The sequence below is a fragment of the Pogona vitticeps genome, chromosome 8 (genome assembly GCF_051106095.1).
Source record: "Pogona vitticeps strain Pit_001003342236 chromosome 8, PviZW2.1, whole genome shotgun sequence".
Classification (NCBI taxonomy): Eukaryota; Metazoa; Chordata; class Lepidosauria; order Squamata; family Agamidae; genus Pogona; species Pogona vitticeps.
Window position 1 is genome coordinate 14,719,116 of NC_135790.1, and position 19,740 is coordinate 14,738,855.

The 19,740-nt window shown below is 39.7% G+C and overlaps 1 protein-coding gene and 1 long non-coding RNA gene across 6 annotated transcripts in view; both read right to left on the minus strand.

The window, feature by feature from the left end:
* The window catches only part of LOC144584198 (uncharacterized), a 465,271-nt gene that overhangs the window by 108,672 nt on the left and 336,859 nt on the right, over positions 1-19,740 (minus strand). The window lies entirely within an intron of this gene.
* DBNL (drebrin like) overlaps positions 1-19,740 on the minus strand; it is a 44,622-nt gene that overhangs the window by 18,384 nt on the left and 6,498 nt on the right. For 3 of the 5 annotated variants that reach the window (XM_020803556.3, XM_020803554.3, XM_078379780.1), the window contains exons 3-9: positions 18,265-18,377; positions 15,174-15,248; positions 12,541-12,687; positions 8,302-8,379; positions 6,618-6,769; positions 3,388-3,442; positions 2,925-2,996 (exon numbers count right to left, since the gene is read on the minus strand). In XM_020803556.3, the coding sequence (XP_020659215.3) occupies positions 2,925-2,996; positions 3,388-3,442; positions 6,618-6,769; positions 8,302-8,379; positions 12,541-12,687; positions 15,174-15,248; positions 18,265-18,377 (692 nt within the window). The remainder of the gene's footprint in view (positions 1-2,924; positions 2,997-3,387; positions 3,443-6,617; positions 6,770-8,301; positions 8,380-12,540; positions 12,688-15,173; positions 15,249-18,264; positions 18,378-19,740) is intronic. The other 2 variants (XM_072979160.2, XM_020803555.3) reach the window with 1 other exon arrangement.

A 19,740-nucleotide genomic window follows, 5' to 3' on the forward strand; every position in this document is an offset into this window, starting at 1 on the left:
CCTGCCTGCTGTCCTTTCTAGACTAGACTATGGTGCACAGCACAGGAAAATGGTAAAAACTTGCTCATGACATTTTATTGAAATCCCTAGACACAATCAGCAATTACTTTGAGGCAAATAGTGATACCGTAAGAAGTCCCATATAGGCTGCTTGTAGGACCACATCTCCCCATGTGAGCCTATCCCTATTTTAAGATCTTCGGGGGGGGGCTTCTTTTCAGCCGAAAGACTCTGACAAGCACGCTTGACGACAACTTGAGAGAGGGTCTTTTCGGTGGCTGGTCCCAAGCTATGAAACTGCCTTCTACAGGAGGCTCGGTTGATGCCTCCCACCTTGTTAACAGATGAAGATCGATCCTTCTCTTTAGGCAGTCTTTTTGACTATGGATGAACCAGGGCTGCAGGGAGTGTTGCATTTTTCCCCTTTAAAATTATTCTTTATTCACATGTCTTTCATTCTTTTTATTTTTAAGTTAATTTTACAAATCCTTTTAACGTATGCTCCAAATAATCTTGAATGCATTTATTTATCTATTGTGGTCCTACCTCATTGCTCTCTTGTATGTTACCATGGGTCACTAAATTGTGAAAAAAAGTGGGAATATAAATGAAAATACACTTTATATAAGCATCATACACCAAAGTGTCACTCCAACACTGGTGCATATTTATCCTAAAATCGAAAGATGTGTGAATGCTTGCAAAAATACTGAATACAGAAAATACCAAAGCTTATTAAACATACCTAGTTGTGAGGTCATGTATACAATGAAACAATCCCTTGCATATTCTTTAACTATATTCAGTACTGAAGATCAAAGGAGGAAAGTACAACATGGAGTTACTGTAAGTGATAATCTTTTCATCCCATTATGGAGTATATTTAAAAGGAATGAGTATCTGGTACTTTTCCAAATCAAGAAAGAAGACTGCATTAGATTACTGATCAATACAGGATAGAATTTGTTAGAAGGCATAAATTATTCTGTGCAAGTTGCCCAATATAAGGAAAGGTGCTCAAAAGAAAACAAATCATCATGCACAGAAAGGCTTTCCAAGAATCATCCTCTTTGATGCCAGGCGGAAAAGAGAACACAATCATGAACCCCAATTGGAATGGAGCAAGTTTTAGAGCACAGTTTAAAGTTTAAAAAAAATCAAGGAAGATTTATCAGCCAAGATAGCTAGAAAAAAAAGATATTTCCATATGAAATACAGGTAGCATCAGAGCCATGTGGTTTGGGGAGACACCTTCAATACACCCATTCTGAAATTAATGATTAAAAGACAAGTATGCATAGTGCAGTGTGTACGTAACCATTAATCTACATTTCTTATGCAAGCTTCCCACCCCATTTGAATCCAAGCTTTAGCCACTATGCTAACACTGATATTGAGGATACTTATATGCCGCCTTGTATTTCTCTGACAATCTGCTTGGTGTAGGTAATCAGGAATTATATTCAGATAGATGGTCTAGAGGTACAGGGGCAAAATACAACCTTTCTCAGCTGCCTGAATTTCTATCCTAAGTTTGAAGGAATCAGATCACACTCCCTCCACCCCTATTCAGAACAGAAATGAAGACTGGAAAAATTAAATGCAACTCTGTCTTTTATTCATAAAAGGACCTGGCAATGGAGGGAGTACACACTTTATCCTTGTTTAAAAAACTAGACAGTTTAAACAAGTACATACTAGAAACGTTTGTGGGCTTGTTTACTAGACTTTGTTGTACATGAGCTGAGAAATCAGCTCATTAGATGTGCCCGTTCAGGAACCTGACCAAGGTTTCATTCAGATTGCTTTGGATGAAGGCTGAAGTTATGGAAAATAAAAGACTGAAAAATGTACTATGAACAATGTGGATGGCTTTTTGTGTGCAGCCACATGATAGATGGGGCTCATCAGCCTTGGAAGGCAGCCCATCTAGGAGAAGGAAAACTCCGATTTCAAACCTCCACTGCCTTGTGGCTATATCCACTGATGGAAAAGGCTTCAGGAGTTAACCTAGAGGCAAAATCCGGAGCCGGAGTACCGGAGGCAATTCAAGTCATTCTGTCAACTCCTGCGACGTCGCTGGAACCAGTTGTATTGACTCTTGCTTTTCCATTGGACTATTTCAGCGACGTTGAAAGGGTGGATTTGCTGGTTGGGTAACAGCCTATCCTCCATATTATTTTACTCAGGCTTTGTGCCCTGGAGAGGACACTCCAGCCTTGTGAACAATGTCGAAACACTAAATGCTGTTCCAGGTCCTCCATACAGAGCACGTTACGATAGTCTCTTGAGAATGAAGGATGGATATGTATGTATACATGGTAGTGAGAGGATTAGTACTATGCTTCTTCAGAACAGAGATTATGAAACTGAGCAAAGGCCACAGAAAATGATTAATATTGAAGTGGAATGGAATTATATGAAATAATTGATTATGAGGGGGAAAAACAACGCTGGAAAATATAGATCTAAATCTACAGTCGAAGAATCAATGTATCTTCTTCAAAATTGATCAAAACTAGACATCTGGGCAAATTAAGGAACTTGGTGTTGTAGGATGTGCTGCAAGAAATAAGCAAGGGTGGCAGGGCTAAACCATTACAGAACCACCAAGCTATTCAAAGCCACACAAGGTTCAGTGAAAGTATGCAAACTCTCATTTGGGGGCAGAATTCTGATGCCGGCATATTATGCACTATTTCATACTTGTCAACAACAGAAGCATGCACTGTTAGGAAACAAAACGCGTACTAGGATAGATGGATCACAGTTCTTAATCAGCATAAATCAAGAAGCAGCACAAAGAGAATAAATACTGAGATGCAGATCAAAAACTAATGATTCAGTTAGGAGTTACAAGACCAAAGTTGCTGGTACCTGGCAAAGAATGGATTAGAATGGCTAAGGAGCCTTCCCCTATATACCTGAGCTTTCTCCACAGATTCACTCCTTCGGAAACCCTTCTGCATCTTGCTGTGCTCTTCTTCCTGTTCCTTCTGTAATATAAGATGATCCCCTTACGCTCATGGTAAGGTCAAAGAGAGGTAGGCAGCACTTTGGCACTCTGCAAGCTGGAACTGACTTGAAGGTAACTACAGGTCACTTGGCCAGTCATGCAACTGACCTACAGGAATGACCAATGGACATGATGAAATCAAAATCTCCCAACTGCACTAAAAATATCATGGACCTTTGCAGGCGGATACTGTAAAAAATATTTGCAGGATCCAAATTGCATCAGGCAATCTCAGAACATGCTATAAACTTCAGCAGTCAAGCCATGCTTTTGCACATTATATTGCCAAACAAACAGCTCCTCTACATTCAGAAGTCTTATAAAGAATTCGCATAGACCAACAGGAAAAGTGTGACGTTTTGAAACCTCACCCATTGCTGTTTATCTTTGTTCTTTAACTCTGCTTCCTGTTGTTGCTGGAATTTCCTGCAGATTTAAAAGACAAAAAATTATGTCAACCATGGCCCCAGTTTCTAGTACAATGGGTTCTTCAAAATTAACTCTTTTAACTTAATCTCCTATTAAAACGTGAGATTAGTGCAGGTTGTCACCAAAAGGTGGGTGGGATACCTTTAGGAAGATAATTGAAACAGCTCTACTTTCTGAAAGGTGCATGATTTTCTTCTTTGCTGCTTACTGTGCTTCCACTCTTAGGTATCTAAACTGCTATACAGTGGTGCCCCGCTTGACGACGTTAATCCGTTCCATTAAAATCGCTGTTAAGCGATATCGTCGTCAAGTGAAAGAAAAAACCCATTGAAATGCATTGAAAACCGGTTCAATGCGTTCCAATGGGCGAAACACCTCATCATCCAGTGAAGATCCTCCATAGGGGAAGCCATTTTCGATTGCTGTCTTCCGGAAATAGGTCCGGAAAACAGCGGGCGGCCATTTTGAAAACCCAACGATCAGCTGTAAAGATTATTGTGAAGCGAAAAATTGGTTCCCAAAGCAGGGAACTGATCGTCATGAATCAGATTTTCCCCACTGAAACATCGTTTTGCGATCGCAATAGCAATCGCAAAAACCTAATTGTTAAGCGAATTCATCGTCTACCAGAGTAATCGTCAAGCAGGGCACCACTGTATGTTTATTTTTGTATTGCACAGAATGACTGTAAGCTTCCCTTGTAAAGACTATGATCAAAAGAGCAGTGGTGTCTCTTAAATATATTACAAAGGGATCCCCATTCCAAAAAGCAGACAAACATTTCATGGAGTTCAGTATGTGAAGATTCAGATCTTCTTTTAACCTTGAACTTCATTGGAAGACCAAGGAAAGTCATTCTCTTAGCCTAACTTCATGGGACTGTTCAAATTAAAGCACTGGCCTGTCCTCCTGGGAGGAAAGGGTGGTGGTGACGGCATTTACTTGCAGTCATAAATACATATATGTAATTGCAATGTTCTTTTTAAAAAATCTCAAGAGAGGCCTCTAGAGAAAAAAGAAGATTGCCCCATTCTGTATATAAACTTTACAGCCCTGTTCCCTGTGCACTGCCATTCTGGAATTCTTTATGCTACTTTAGGTATACAGAACATATAAAAGTAACAACCAAAACTAGAGGGGAAGAAAAGAGGAAATAAAACCATCTGTAGTGTTACATTTCTGTTAACAAATAATTACCATGGAACAACTTGAATAATCTTGTGACTAAGGTCTCTTCTCATAAGAAGGACAAGAGGGGACAACTGTCTCTATGTGGGGAGAGGAAGCTTTTTCCAAGGGCTGTGTTAAACAGAAAGTGCTGGAACTAGAAATCAGCACAGAAGCTATAAAGAAGCCCAAGATGTTTGGATGGAATCCTTTTGCCTCATGTCAAAGGCAACTGAAAAGAGAAACTCACAGGTATTTCCCAGCAAATGAACCCTGTAACTCAGCTGTTGAACAACACCTTTCTCCGTCTGAGAAATCTCTAGTGGATTGCCAAATGAGAAACCAGAACAAATTTAGTCTTATACCAGCTCCAAGCTCTCACTTCAGTTTAATTATACTTGTACATAGCACATTCATACTTCAGATTATTTATCTTAACTACAAATGTGAGATGTGCCTTACAACTGGACTGTATCCAGTTAGGTATATGAAGAGAGACAAGTTTTTACAGACACAAAAGGACTGACATGATCCACTGCACTGATGATTTGCTTGTAGATCTGTAACAATTTTCACAGGAAACATAAAGAGATAAATAAAATGAAAACCCAGTCTGAGTCCTTGGATTCACAGACTGCCTATGAACCTCATTATTTGGTGCTTCCCATGTGAATTTAAGTGGGTTAAGAAGAAAAGGGCAACAATATATAAAAAAAAAAACAAGTCAGGTCACATGGAAATCCAACTCTTTGAATCTTGAATACAGTCCACTTGATTCTTAAAACTGAAAATAGAGGGTTCTTATCAGCACAGGTACCAGAAGACAAAAATGTCCCTATACACAAATTCTCCCGTCTGGATCAGCATGAATGCAACTGACATTTCTCTACAAATGATTCAAGAGTGTGCTCCCAGATATTCACAGAAGCATAGAATTATAGACTGACGGAAAGGCCCAACCTCTTGTTCAATGCATGAATCCAAACCAAAGTACATCTGGCAGATGGTTGTCTAATTTTCTCTTGAATGCCTCTGGTGTTGGAGTGCTCACCACCTCCTGGGGTAATTGGTTCCATTGCTCTTAACTGTTAGATGTTTTTCCTGATATTCAATTGAAATCTGGCTTCCTATAACTTCAGCCCATTAATATGTGTCCTGCACTCTTGCATGATAGAGAACAGATGCCATCCCTGCTTTGCATGACAATCTTTCTAGTACTTGGAAAGTGCTATCCTATCTCCCCTCAATCTTCTTTTATCAAGGCTAAACAAGCTCAGTTCTTTTAGTCTTGTCCAGAGGCCTTTATTCCCAGACACCTAATCGTGTTTTGTTTGTTTGTTTGTTTGTTTGTTTTGCCTTCCTCTGAACTTGTTCCAGTTTGTCGGCATCTTTTTTAAAGTGCAGTGTCTAGAACTGGGGACATGACTGCCTAGCTATTGCCAAGAGAGGGGAACTCGTAGTTCACAGAATTTGGAGGCGACACTCCTGCACTGTTGGCTCATATTCAGTTTGTGGTCTTGTTTATTTGCTCTGGTCATTTGCTCCCTTGGGTCTGTTTCACTTTTATTCCTCTCTTAGGAATTAGTAAACAGAAATATTAATTAAGAGACATATTGAGACAGCAAGTATTTAATAAAGTTCTTCCCTCATCTCCCCGAAATATGTTTTCTTAAACCATGTGGCCTCAGATTCTAATTTTTCTGTGTGTCACACAGAGACAGAAACAGAGACAGACAGACAGACAGACAGACAGACAGACAGACAGAATTTATTTGCTAGGAAGATGGACATGCTTGCAGAACTCAAAAGCAATATGTAAAAGAAAATGCTGGTCCTAGTCCTGTAGCACTCACATAAACACAAACTTCAGGAGCTGAGTGCTGGGATCCCCTGTTTCCCTAATTCGATCACTGCTTTGTCCAAGAATAAAGACTGTCAAGAACTCTGTGTTTTATTAACTAAGCAAGTGTTATGCAAGAGTTCTATGAAGATTAAACCTACTCACTTCTGAGCATCAATCTGATTGGCTCGCTCTTTAAATCTTTGTTCACGTAAAGCTGCTTCCTGCAATTCTCGCTCCCGACGCTCTTTTTCAAGGCGCCGACATTCTTCTTCTGCTTTCCTCTTTTCTTCTAGTCGCCGGTTCTCCTCGTCTTTCTGAAGGAGTGAGACCAACAAGTCTAAATTAGATGCAGCCAACTTTAGAGAAGATGAACTTATGCTAGATAAATAGCATCAGCTGAGCCTTTTATCAAATTTAATGGTGATATCTAAACATATCACTCCATGCCTATGATTCTAATGAAGCTTGCAAGTAACTCCAGAAAATATCTGTGAGCTTAGTAGAACACACATCTTTCCCTCTCCTTTAAATCCAGGTTAAGCAAACTGATGTCCTCTGGATGATTCTGTCTGCAACTCCCATTAGGCCAGGCTGTATGGTTATGGACATGGATTGCAGTAACCATGATCCAAAAATACTGAAGAGAACCTAGGTAGCTTATACCTTGTCTTAAGAGCAAGCCATGGAAAATGTATCAGAAGAACAAACTGACTAGTTCAGAAAGCTCAACCATTAATTCATTCATGTGATGGGCTTGAGTGCCACCAATCTTCACAGTCCCTTTCAGAATAACAACAAATCTTTATAGAAGTTTCATAACTACCACATCTGATTCCACAGGCCACATAACAAATTCTTCTTGCCTTCCTCAATACAGGTCTCTGCTCCAAAGTACAGACTAAACAGATATACTAGAATAAGTGTATAAAATCTGGACTAAAGCAAATTTGCAGCGAGAAAGATTTCCACAAGTATAGCTGAGGCTACTGGGGACATTGCTCTTCTCAGTCTAAATAAAACACATAGTTGGTATCATTTATAGGATGTTGTTTGTGGATCTCTAGGATTTTAATGGCACAAATAGGAATAGAAAGCTTTGGAGTACAGTGGTGCAACGCTTGATGACGATAATGTGTTGCGTTAAAATTGCTGTTAAGTGGAATCGTCGTCAAGCGAAAGTAAAAACCCCATTGAAATGCATTGAAAACTGGTCAATGAGTTCCAATGGGGGAAATACCTGCTCGTCCAATGAAGATCCTCCATGGGGAAGCTATTTTGATTGCTGTCTTCCAGAAATAGGTCCAGAAAACAGCGGGAAGCCATTCTGAAAACCCGCCGATCATCGTAATGTGAAAAAACGGTTCCCAAAGCAGGAACTGATCGTCGTAAAACAAAAAAACACCATTGAATCATCGTTTTGCGATCGCTATAGCAATCGCAAAAAACTCATTGTCAAGCGATTTCATCGTCAAACAGGGTAATCGTGAAGCGGGGCACCACTGTACATTGAGCATAAGCCATCAAAGGCTTCATTAGTTGGTTCTGTTTGAATTAAACTTGGAGGAGGAAGTGCAGGCATCAGAGTATAAGCAAAACATTTTTTCTGGATAATGAGAAACACTTGGGAGAGATGGACCTCTTATTACTGTATATTAGTACACTATAAGTACCTTTCTATAGATACTTTTGTATCAATTAGTCATTAACTGGCTGTTTCCTCTACTGAAGAGAACACAATAAGTTTCCTCTGCAACATCCAAGACTAAGCATACACTGAAAACTAGCCCAGTATCATCATAACTTAGCCAATGCAACCACATGGAAAAGTCTGAAATAAAGCACTTACCTCTGCTTTGGCCCAGAAACTATCTTTGCTGACCCTTTTAATCTCGGACAGGGCATTAGTTTTCTGGTATACTGAGCCCTGTTGTACGCAAAAAGAAAAAGAACACAGGTTTTTTAAAAATCCATGGTTTAATTGCTACTGCTATTTAAATAAAATTCCACAAGCTGGCCACAGATGATGCTCCTTAATGTGACCTTACTCAGAACTAGGTAAATGCAAACAAAATACTGTGTTCAATTCAGTCCATTTCTATGGGTAATACAAATGAAGCCATTCCCAATTCCAACTAAATCTTGTGCATGTGGGAGTCCAACTTTGCGAGCAAGTACTGGCATTACAACACAATTTCGTAAGACCTTTCAATAACCAGACTCGTCACCCATCTATATCATTATTAGAACATGTCTTGAAAGAGAAAAGTGGAGAATTACATGCTCAGAAAGAAAAATTACTTATTAAGTGTAAAAAAAATAGATTACCAAGCTGTAAGGAGTTGGCAAGACCGCCAATATTGATATCACGTTGGCAAGACTGCAAGGAGGTAGCAAATACCAAAGAAGTGCTTTGTAAGGAATAATCAACATTCCTTAGTGATAAGCTGCCCTGTGCATAGGTAACTGCTTCGCTAAAACATGAGACACTGTAACCAATGAACATATATTCCTCAGGAACCAATCGATTGCTGCATACTTTTGTTCCTTTTTTAGAACTGTATAAAAACTTGAACCCTATTGATCTCAAGGTCCCCACCTTACTGGGCACCCAAGTGTGCACTTGTTATACCTGAATAAACCTGTTGCCCTTTCCTCCAATAAACTATCCACTTATTATTATTGCTCAAGACTTAGCATAATAGAATCAGCTAAGACACCGAGCTCTGGAAGTAACAAGATGTTGAATGGGGTTTGGTTGTACAACTGAACTGTTCAATTGGACTGAAGTGAAGTGAATCACTTGCAAAATGTTGGGGACAAGCAATTAAGGAAGTAAGGATAAATAGATGTTTTAAAAGAGGAAGTGGAACAGAAAAACTTTAAATGAGTTTCTGTTTAGCTAAAAAAAAGAGGAATTAAATATTTGCAGCAAAAATTCCTTCAATGACACAAGAAAAATAAAGTTTTAAAAACCAGGCAGGTCTATTAGTTAATTTGAGGTGGGTAGAAATTTTGTGCAACAAAAGATCAGTAATGTTTTAAAGCTAGATTCAATTAGAAGTAAAAAAAACCTCAAGAATAAAATATCTCAATTTTGTACTGGAGACTTAAACATAGATCCTGAATTGTGTCAGCTTTTGTTTGCTTTTTGCAGACATCAACATTTGCAAACCTGAGTTTAAAATTTCCCCTAAAATTTCTATTCCTTTCTTTCAGTAGCTGTTTCTTCCAGAAAGTAGGAATAAAGAACACTACCAACTGTCATATCAAGACATCTACCGAACACGCAATGGTTCTAAAATGTCACAGATGTTCATAACTTTAAAGCTCAGTGACAGTTAAAGACTAATCCAAAAATTGCATTACAATTATTTTTCTTACGATACATACAAAAAAAAAATCAAATACAGGATAACACAAAATAAGCAAGGAGGTGGAGAATCAATATTCGTAAAGCCAAGGAAAAGGCAATGAGGAATTCCATAACTTTAAGCATAATACTACAGTAGTTCCTGATTGTGGGTCCCCAGATATACTTGGACTACAACTCCAGAAATCCTGGCCAGCACAGCTAGTGGTGAGTTTTAGTCCAAGAACATCTGGTAACACAAGGTTGGGAACCACTGCTGTAAGGAATTAAACCCATCTATTAAAGAAGAAGAAAAAAACTGCATGCAAGACATTAAACTGAGCAGGCAACTATACTTAAAATCTTAAATCTTCCAGGAACATCACAAAATGGAGGGAATGGAGAAGAAAAGGAAAACCTGTCATGTTCAGTTCCTGAACCTGATGTTAAAAAGTGACATTAGAAGCAAGAGAATTTTGTTACACAAAACCTAATTAATGTATTATTAAGAATATGTGTCAAGAGGCTCAGCAGAATGAGAGGTTTCTGTTCTAATGTCTTCATTCTAAATTCTCAATCATGTATATCATTATTCACTCATATACTTATTCATTCCAATCAGTATGATGATCTTCATCCTACCAACAGGTAATTAATTAACTGTCATTAATATGAACATGCAGAGCAGTCTTGGTCACAAGTGTAATAAATATATTTATCTGATTAAATTTATATCCTGTCCTTTTTCCAGAACTGGGACTCAAAGTATCTCACAACAGAATTTTTAAAAAGAGGCATAAATAAAAACAATTCATTTTGTATTTCATAAACGCTCAACAAATTCATCACATGGCCAGAACATCAGCTTAATTAAATTACAGGGCATGACCAACTAAGCAGAAGATTGACCTCCTTGTTCCACACTGCTCCCAACAGAGAAGACCGTGTTTATTGATACAAACATAACATGGTATGGGAGTAATACACCAGCTGCTATCCATAAGCACATCAGTGAGCAATATTCCATTTAAGAAAGGTGATAACTGGAATTCCAAAAGGCTTACCAAGCGTTGTGAAAAGAGAAGGTGTGCATATCTTGCAGGAATGGACCAACCAATGTAATACTGATAATACGTCCACAAAGTTAGATTACTTTGTGGCAAGAAAGAGTTATCTCGTAGGGCTTTGCCCAAGTCTCAGCACAAATCCTGCACTGTTTGTGCTTTCTGCATGCCTACTTTCCGTGCCTTTTAGTTGGCTTCGGAAAAGCTATCATCTTAGTATATATTTTAGAATTTGTTTTCTGCCAACACAACTCTCTCTGCTTTTACATGTCTAAAGAGAATCTCAACTGAAGACTCTGCAATCACAGGCATCACATTTTGCTAAGCCTTTCAGATACAGTACATTAATACTACATCTTAATGCTTCATATTTAGAAGGAAATAGTACTCATTCTATCGATTAAAAAAACCAGAAAAGAGGCACAGATAGCTATTTTTAAAATACAAAGCCTAATAATTTCACAATTCATTGATTACAGTAATTAAGTAAGTTACACTATGTATCAATATCCATATTTGCCTGCAAAATTTGCCATGTGAGTTAAAACATTATTCCCAGGAGGACCACAGCCAGAAATGTTGCATTGGAGTAGCCAGAGCAAAGCAAGGGTGATAGGAATAATTAATTGAGATGTAGGTGAGATGCAACAATTACAAAAACTTTGTTAAACAGGCTCTGCATTCTCCACCAGGAAATACCGCATTTTTGCTCCATAAGATGCACTTCCCCCCCCAAAAAAAGTGGGGGGGGGAGTCTGTGCATCTTATGGAGTGAAGCTGGTGATTTCGCCCCCACTGGTCCCGGGGGGGGAGCCTCGCAAGGGTCGGAGTGAGCCTTCCAGGACCCTTGCAAGGCTGCCCCCACCCCCCACAGGGGCAGCGGGGGCAAAATCGCCAGCTTCCAGGACCTTTTCTGAGCCTTTCAAGCCTCAAAAAAGGTCCTAGAAGCTGGCGATTTCGCCCCCGCTGGCCCCATGGGGGGTGGGGGCAGCCTTGCAAGGGTCCTGGAAGGCTCAACTGGACCCTTGTGAGGCTCCCCCACCCACCCCCACGGGGCCAGCGGGGGCGAAATCGCCAGCTTCTAGGACCTTTTTTGAGGCTTGGGAAGCTTCAGAAGAGTCCATGAAGGTGGCGACTTCACCCCCTCTGGCCCCCAGGGGGGCAGGGTGAGCCTCCAAAGGGTCCTAGGGTGTGTTCCATAAGACGGACCTCTCCATAAGGCTCACCAAATTTTTAGGAGAAGAAAACGATTATTAATTTCCTGTTTTCTTCTCCTAAAATTTCGGTGTGTCTTATGGGGCGTCTTATGGAGCAAAAATACTGTAAATATCTGTACAGGCAAGGCAAGTGCAGCCCAATAAGAACAACAGTCTGACTCCCAAAGTTTTGAAATTGGGAAGCTTTTATCTAGAATGTTTTGGCCACAAATACGTGTTTTGAAACTGAAGAAAGCTTTTGTATTTGTAACAATAGCTCCAACACTAATATTCCAAGACAGGCTGGACGGTATAAAGTTGTGCATGCCTAGACTAGAATGCAACATTACTAGTATTCAGAGCAAGAAATGTATTTTGGCTGAAGCAAATGACCAGGGGGCCCAACTGGCTATCTTACCACTGGATTCTCTCTCTCCTTTGCCACTAATCCATGCCACCAAAAGCTAGGAACTCACCACTGGTGCTTGAGGCCCAGCATCTTGGAACTTATTGCCTTCGCTGTGAAAGTTAAAGTTCACCCCCGATGCCTTAGCCACTTTCTCCATTATAGTCTCTGGCTCCACATCCTCGTCAGCTCGAGCATTTATCGTTACGTGGGCACCCTGAAGGCGAAAACAGAGGAAGATCCAGAAAAACAGGAAAGCTCCTCAACATCTCAAAGAGCGAGAATTTCCTGCTCATAACAAAATACATCCTACTGTCCTGTTTCTTTTATTTATTTTTTTCCTCCCTGATTTTCAACTCAGAAAGCTCAAGGGGACCTACACAATGTGAAGTGACCACAGGGGCTTCTTTATGGAACACTACACCCAGCAGCCTCTTCCCGTTTCCACCCAGCAGTCGCCCTAGGCTGAGGAACATTAAGACTTTGTGTCCGTGTTTTCTAGTTTTCCTCTTCTTCCTCTCTCCCCCCTTTTCTTTTTGTGCTGCAGTACGTCCAAAGGCTGAGAGGCAAAACTCACAACTAAAGTGAGCTTCTGTTGCCTTCCTGTACACTGTAACAACGATGAGAGTTCTAGATGCACAGTGTCATTGCTGAGAATCTTTTCTACTTGAAAAAGCAGCTGCAGCTACAAAAAAAAAAGGTGGGGCATGGAGAAAAGCACTTCCCAGCTGTTAGCAACGCTGAAAATCCACAGCTATTTTCTTTTTTCCTACAGACAAAACTAGAGTTTAAACTGACTGGTAGCCCACAAATGATAGCCTAGAGATTGGCCAAGTGTAACAAATGACGTTTCTTGAGTAAAAATAGTATGTTTTCCATTGTCAAAGCTCTTTAAAAAGCTTAATATGAGAGGATGGGACTTCAATACATTAAACAGTACATGACAGAAGTTGGTATTCAGTAGTACAGGCCACACACCTGAATGCCGAATAGGTATGACCATATTATTTTCTACCATGATTATGCAGAAGTTCAGGCTAGACTTCTTTTTTTAATCCCACATTAGGGAAACCTTCTTCTAGGTTGCAGTTTAAAATGCCAAACCAGAGAAAGTTTAGGTGTTTTTGCAGTAGTTGGGAAAAGAGCCTTCACCCCATGTTAAAATATTATAAAGACTGCTAAATACTTAACACTACTTGAAATTAATCAAATTTCCTATATCTGGGCATAATATATTTTAACCAAAAATGTGAGGTTCTTTGGCAGAAGTATTTTGGGTGAATACAACTAGGGAAAGTGCAACAAGGTATGTAGTGCGCAAAACTGTCTTGAAGATCTAACTTGGGAAACCAATATAGTTTTGATTTACTGGAATAATAAGCATTCCAGTTTTCTTCTAAGAGACCAATGTGACTTAATGAAAACTGCAAAGAAGAATACGCACAGGCCGAATCTCTCACTTCTTTCAAGACCCTCCTCTAAAACCCACATTTTTCTTGAAGCCCTCAGTGGAAACCACTAGTTACTACTCACTACTGCAGGGATGAAGGGCCTTGGATCTCCAGATATTCTGACTAGAACTTCCAGGAAACACCCAAAACATTTGGAAGGCCAAAGATTTCCCATCCTTGCCCATCCTGTAGCCCGACTTGTAAATGAAGCTAAGTATGTACAGCTGAAACAACTATTTCCTGATTTGCTTTTTGACCCATCCTCCACTTCCCTTTCCTTCCCTTGTCATTTCCACTTGGGTCTAATTTTAGATTGAAAGATACCTGCGATTGGGAACAGTCCCCTCTCACTTTGTGAAGCTTTATGAAGACTGGGAGCGCCATATAAATAACAAGCATTACTCATCAACATAGCAACAGCAGCTTAACAAGAATAGTCAGAAAAGGGGACACGGTTTCACCACTATGGTAGTAAAAGCCAGTAGCACTTGGCAAACAGTCAGCCCAAATATCTTCATGTAAGTCACCTCTTGGGCCTGGCAGTCAAAAGATGGTCCGTGTACCTCCTAGCTGTTCTCTGTGCCTAAAACACTCCCAAAATTGCCCCTCTGCAGCTTGAATAATCTCCTAGGAATTTTCCAGCCAAATAAACTACCTCTGTCAGGAGAAAAATCAGTAAGTTTTTTTTTTAACCCAACCTGGGATACCTGGGATTATAGGCCAAGAAGTAAAAACATATTAACACAAGAAAAGTAAAACAGCTTAAACTGAAAGGATGTGGCTGGAACATCTATGCAAAATATGAGCAGTTCAAAAACATTTGAACCCGTTTTACACACTTTACTTCTTTGAGGGAACATTTAGAACCTGGTCTGAAGAAGGCTGAATTTTGCAACAGCACTGGGAAGCTGCTAGGGTGTGTTATTGCTTGGCTTTGGGGAAGGAAGGAGAGACCCATGTCGTTTTTAAGAGTAGTACTGATTGCAGGGATTGCCTGTTATCGCTGTTTGTAATAAACAAACAAATTAGACTGTGTGTAGCATTCTCTTAATGTTCTTTCATACAAATTGACTCTGCAACGAGACATCCTAGGAAACATCTTACTAACTTGGGGGAGTAAAAACTGTTTTTTTTTTCCCCCTTTGTGCTTTCAATACTTGATTTTCACACAGGGATGGCAAATCCACTTATGTGGGAGGGCATTCAACTGAAAGAAAAGGATATTATGGAGAATAAAACGGAGATTAAATACCTTCAAGAAGTTTGCAACAGAGCTGACATGGTTGGCACAGGCTCCTTTTCTCACATCATTAACACCTTCACCAAACTGCCGAAAGAAAACATTAGGAATTTTAAACAGGGGCAATCATGTCAAGGCTTATTCATTTCATACAAATGGAGTTGCCAACTTGTGGACTGAGAAGATGAAGGTGTAAATGCCTCATAGTGTTGCCAAAGAGACCAGAATCCATTGGCACTAACCCACTGATTATGCTAAGTTAACCAATTATCTTGAGAAGACAGGCTAAACTCTAATCCCCCCCAAAAAAGGTATAAAAAGAATGGACCACACTTTACAGTGATGCTATCCTGCAAAGCCTGGATTCTAAGCATTATTTGGTTAAAAGCATTCTCCTCTCAAATGTTACCAGGAACATCTAACAACATCCAAAAGTGTAACTGTTTTTCACTTATCAATAAAAATAAACCACAGGGAAAAAATGCAAGCAAATTCAGTTACACATTTCACTATTCATGTATTTTTTGCAAAGAGGTTTTACAGGGCTTGCCAGTTGCTACTACTAAGGCTGATATAACTTCTGGCTTTTGTTCTATTTTCAAATACCTTATTTTCATCCCATTAATTAGTCGTCGTCATTTAGTCGTTTAGTCGTGTCCGACTCTTCGTGACCCCATGGACTAGAGCACACCAGGCCCTCCTATCTTCCACTGCCTCCTGGAGTTTGGTCAAATTCATGTTGGTTGCTTCAATGACACTGTCCAACCATCTGGTCCTCTGTCATCCCCTTCTCCTCTTGCCTTTACACTTTCCCAACATCAGGGTCTTTTCCAGGGAATCTTCTCTTCTCATGAGATGGCCAAAGTATTGGAGCCTCAGCTTCAGGATCTGTCCTTCCAGTGAGCACTCAGGGTTGATTTCCTTTAGAATTGATAGGTTTGTTCTCCTTGCAGTCCAGGGGACTCTCAAGAGCCTCCTCCAGCACCACAATTCAAAGGCATCAATTCTTTGGCGGTCAGCTTTCTTTATGGTCCAGCTCTCACTTCCATACATCACTACAGGAAAAACCATAGCTTTGACTATTCGGACTTTTGTTGGCAAGGTGATGTCTCTGCTTTTTAAGATGCTGTCAAGGTTTGTCATCGCTTTCCTCCCAAGAAGCAGTCGTCTTTTAATTTCGTGGCTGCTGTCTCCGTCTGCAGTGATCATGGAGCCCAAGAAAGTAAAATCTGTCACTGCCTCCATATCCTCCCCTTCTATTTCCCAGGAGGTGATGGGACCAGTGGCCATGATCTTAGTTTTTTTGATGTTGAGTTTCAGGCCGTTTTTTGCACTCTCCTCTTTCGCCCTCTTTACAAGGTTCTTAATTCCTCCTCACTTTCTGCCATCAGAGTGGTATGCTCTGCATTAATTAGTACCAAGTATCTAATCTTCCATTCATGCTTTCTCAACAATTCTGCTAGAAAACCATAGAAGCTTGACCACGTCCATGTTTTGCAGTATGAAATGCATTTATATATTTTCTTTTTCAAAAGATTTAGGAAGATGATTTGAATGAATGCAAATATTGATTGAATAAACTTTTGTACAAAAAGATTAGACAGAATTAACTGCCCCAAATAATGAAACCAAGCTATTGCAGACTATGATACAGCCCCAGTATTACTATATATATATAAAATTATTCACTGTAAATCAGACACTTATTGCTCCTTCCTGCCATCACACATGGAAATTACTACATTCCAATCCCAAATGGTGGCAAACTACAGTTTGCTGTTTTGTCTCAACAGCAAAACTATTGTTTTATGCTTCCCTGCTGGCCAAGATAACATTTTCAAACAATAGAAGAGCTATCCTGTATCAAACCTCACTTCTGTTTAGCCCAGTATTCTGTTCCAGAACAACTAACCAAATACCTATGATAAGCCCACCATCAGTGTATAAGTACAAGAGCACCTTCCTGCTTGTGATCCCCAGCCAAGAGTATTGACGATGGAGGCAATATACAGCCATCATTACTTGCAGCCATTTTGACTTGTAGCCAGCTTTGTCCTCCATGAACGTGTTCAATCCTCTTTAAAAGCTTTCCAAGACAGTGGCCATTGCTGCATATTTTGGTAGAACATTTTCCAGTTTAACTACACCCTGTGTCTCCATTTGATTTCACTGTCTCCACACCAAACATGATTTCATACACCTCTATCAGGTTCCATCATGATGAATCTTTTAAAAAATCTAAAATATTGCAGCTTTTCCTCACAGACGCTGTTCCTGTTCCTTGATCACTCTGGTGGACTTCTGCATCCTCCCAAGTTCTGTAATATCCTTTCCGGCGTAGTAACCAGAGCAGCAGACAGTATTCCAAGTATGTTAACTCCATGGATACACAACTCATCATGATATGGGCAATGTTATTTTCAGTCATTTTCCTTTAGACCCTCAACATATATTTTCTCAAGTAAACGCACAATGGGTCAGTGTTTTTATCATGCCAGGCACCACAACCCCAGAATCTGTTCTTTGATCAGTCATCATCAGCTCATTTTCCATCAGAATAAATATGAAGCTAGGATTGATTGACTGATGGATTGATTGGATGCAATGTGCATCACTTTCCACTTGCTTACAGTAAAAAATATTTATCATTTTAATTTCCATTCTTGCAGTTCGGAACTTTTCAATATACCTCATTTTAATTGCAGTAGTTAATTTGGAAGCATTAGCTACTATGAATAATTTACAGACAAGCACAAACCACTGTTTATCAATTCAGATAAAACAGTGAACTACAATTTGCCACCAACTGGCGTGGGAATAAACTAATCTTCATGTGCAGGGAGTAAGAAAAAGCTGAAAGCACTCTCACATAATGAGAGACTTTGGACTGGCACTATTTCTAAACACTCACCCAGTGCAAATAATGTGATATTGAAGGGATTTGTAGGTTGAAGTAGGGAATCTATATTTATCTCCTGGATTTTCAAACATCACCATTTATTTTTAAAGGATTTTATTGCTAAGAAAGAGGTACCGTGTATTTTCCATAAGGAGGGATACATCCTATAATTTTCTTATTAAAATGAAACCACATTCTACGTACCCAATTGATGAGCACATATTTGGGCAAGCCAGAGTGAGGAGCTGTCACTCTGCAGAAAGCATACATCACTTTCCCACTGTTGAGTTCTTCCACCATCTCCTCCAAGCCACCTTCTACATTGTTTGACAAAAAGAATGAGAAGAAAGTTGGAAACAATGAACTAAGTTGATCAGTTAAAGTAAACACACAAATACAGAACACTCCACGCTTGCCTTTCCCAACCTGGCATGCTCCAGATGTGTTAGGACTGATACTGTTATTGCTCCAACGTCCACCATTCTTGTTGTGTAAACTAGGGATACAAAGAGTTGCAGTCCAACACACATGGAAGACAGCAGTTTGGGGAGTTCATCTAAATGCCCACATTATAGAGAAATGCAGCTTTTACTTCCCCAGACTGTTTATAAAGACAGAGGAGTCAGAATCCAAAGAGTGCGCATGCACAGGTCTCGTGCTAGCTCAGTGAAATATTTGGCTCCCCTTTTCCTTTCAACAGTTGATCTTTACATGGCTAACAAATAGCTTTCAAAAGTCTCGTCAATGGGGCTTTCCAAACTCTGCTCAGTTTCAAAAGCTGCTAGCCACATCATGAATCATTCAGAGAGCTTCTGTTTGAGCAAAACAACCTGAAAACCTGCTTCTATACAGAGAAATTGTTCCGTGGCTATTTAGAATCTGGCCATCATTTATGTAAACTTAGCAGTAACAGACAGAATGCTGCTTTTGGACATACTACATTGTACTCTGCGGGAAAAAAAATCTAAAGAACCCAATTCAAAAATGTTTCCAGGAACAAAGTCACTATCCTCCAGAGCATAAATTAACAGGAGAGATTACACCAGAAAAGCAAGTACCAGCTCCAAGAAGAAAGAGTCGTAATTCCAAGTAGTAAAGTGAACTGGTGAATGTCAAAACACCATCCTAGAAGTACCGACTGCTCTTTGATGAAAGCTTCAGGGACCATAGTATCAAAGTTAGAACAAGTTTCATATCTTACTGTTTTTCCCATAGTTCCTATAGAAAATAATAAACCAGTTGATTATGTCTGCTTCCTTCTTCTAGCCTGTCCTTAACACACACTCTTTAATTGCCAACATCAATCTGTCCCCTCCCATTTTATTTTGACAGTGTACCTATAAGTTATTTCATAATTAATGAAATGTACTTTCTACCCCATCATGGCAATTAAAAATAATTGATTCATTTGCATAACATTCTAGCAGAACCTTCATGTGAGTGTTTCCCAACATAATTTGCTGGGCAAAAAGACATAACTGATGAAAAACAGATTGATACAATCTGGTTCACTAGTTGATTGCAAACCACATGTACAACTTGCAGATGGATGCATACATGAAGAAACCCTACTCCATGCTTACAGCCCGAATCAAAGTATGCTTTTACCCTAAGAAGAAAACCTATTCAAAACAAAGGACAGGAAAAGGGGTGCAAACATAGGAAAGTAAGGATAAGAAC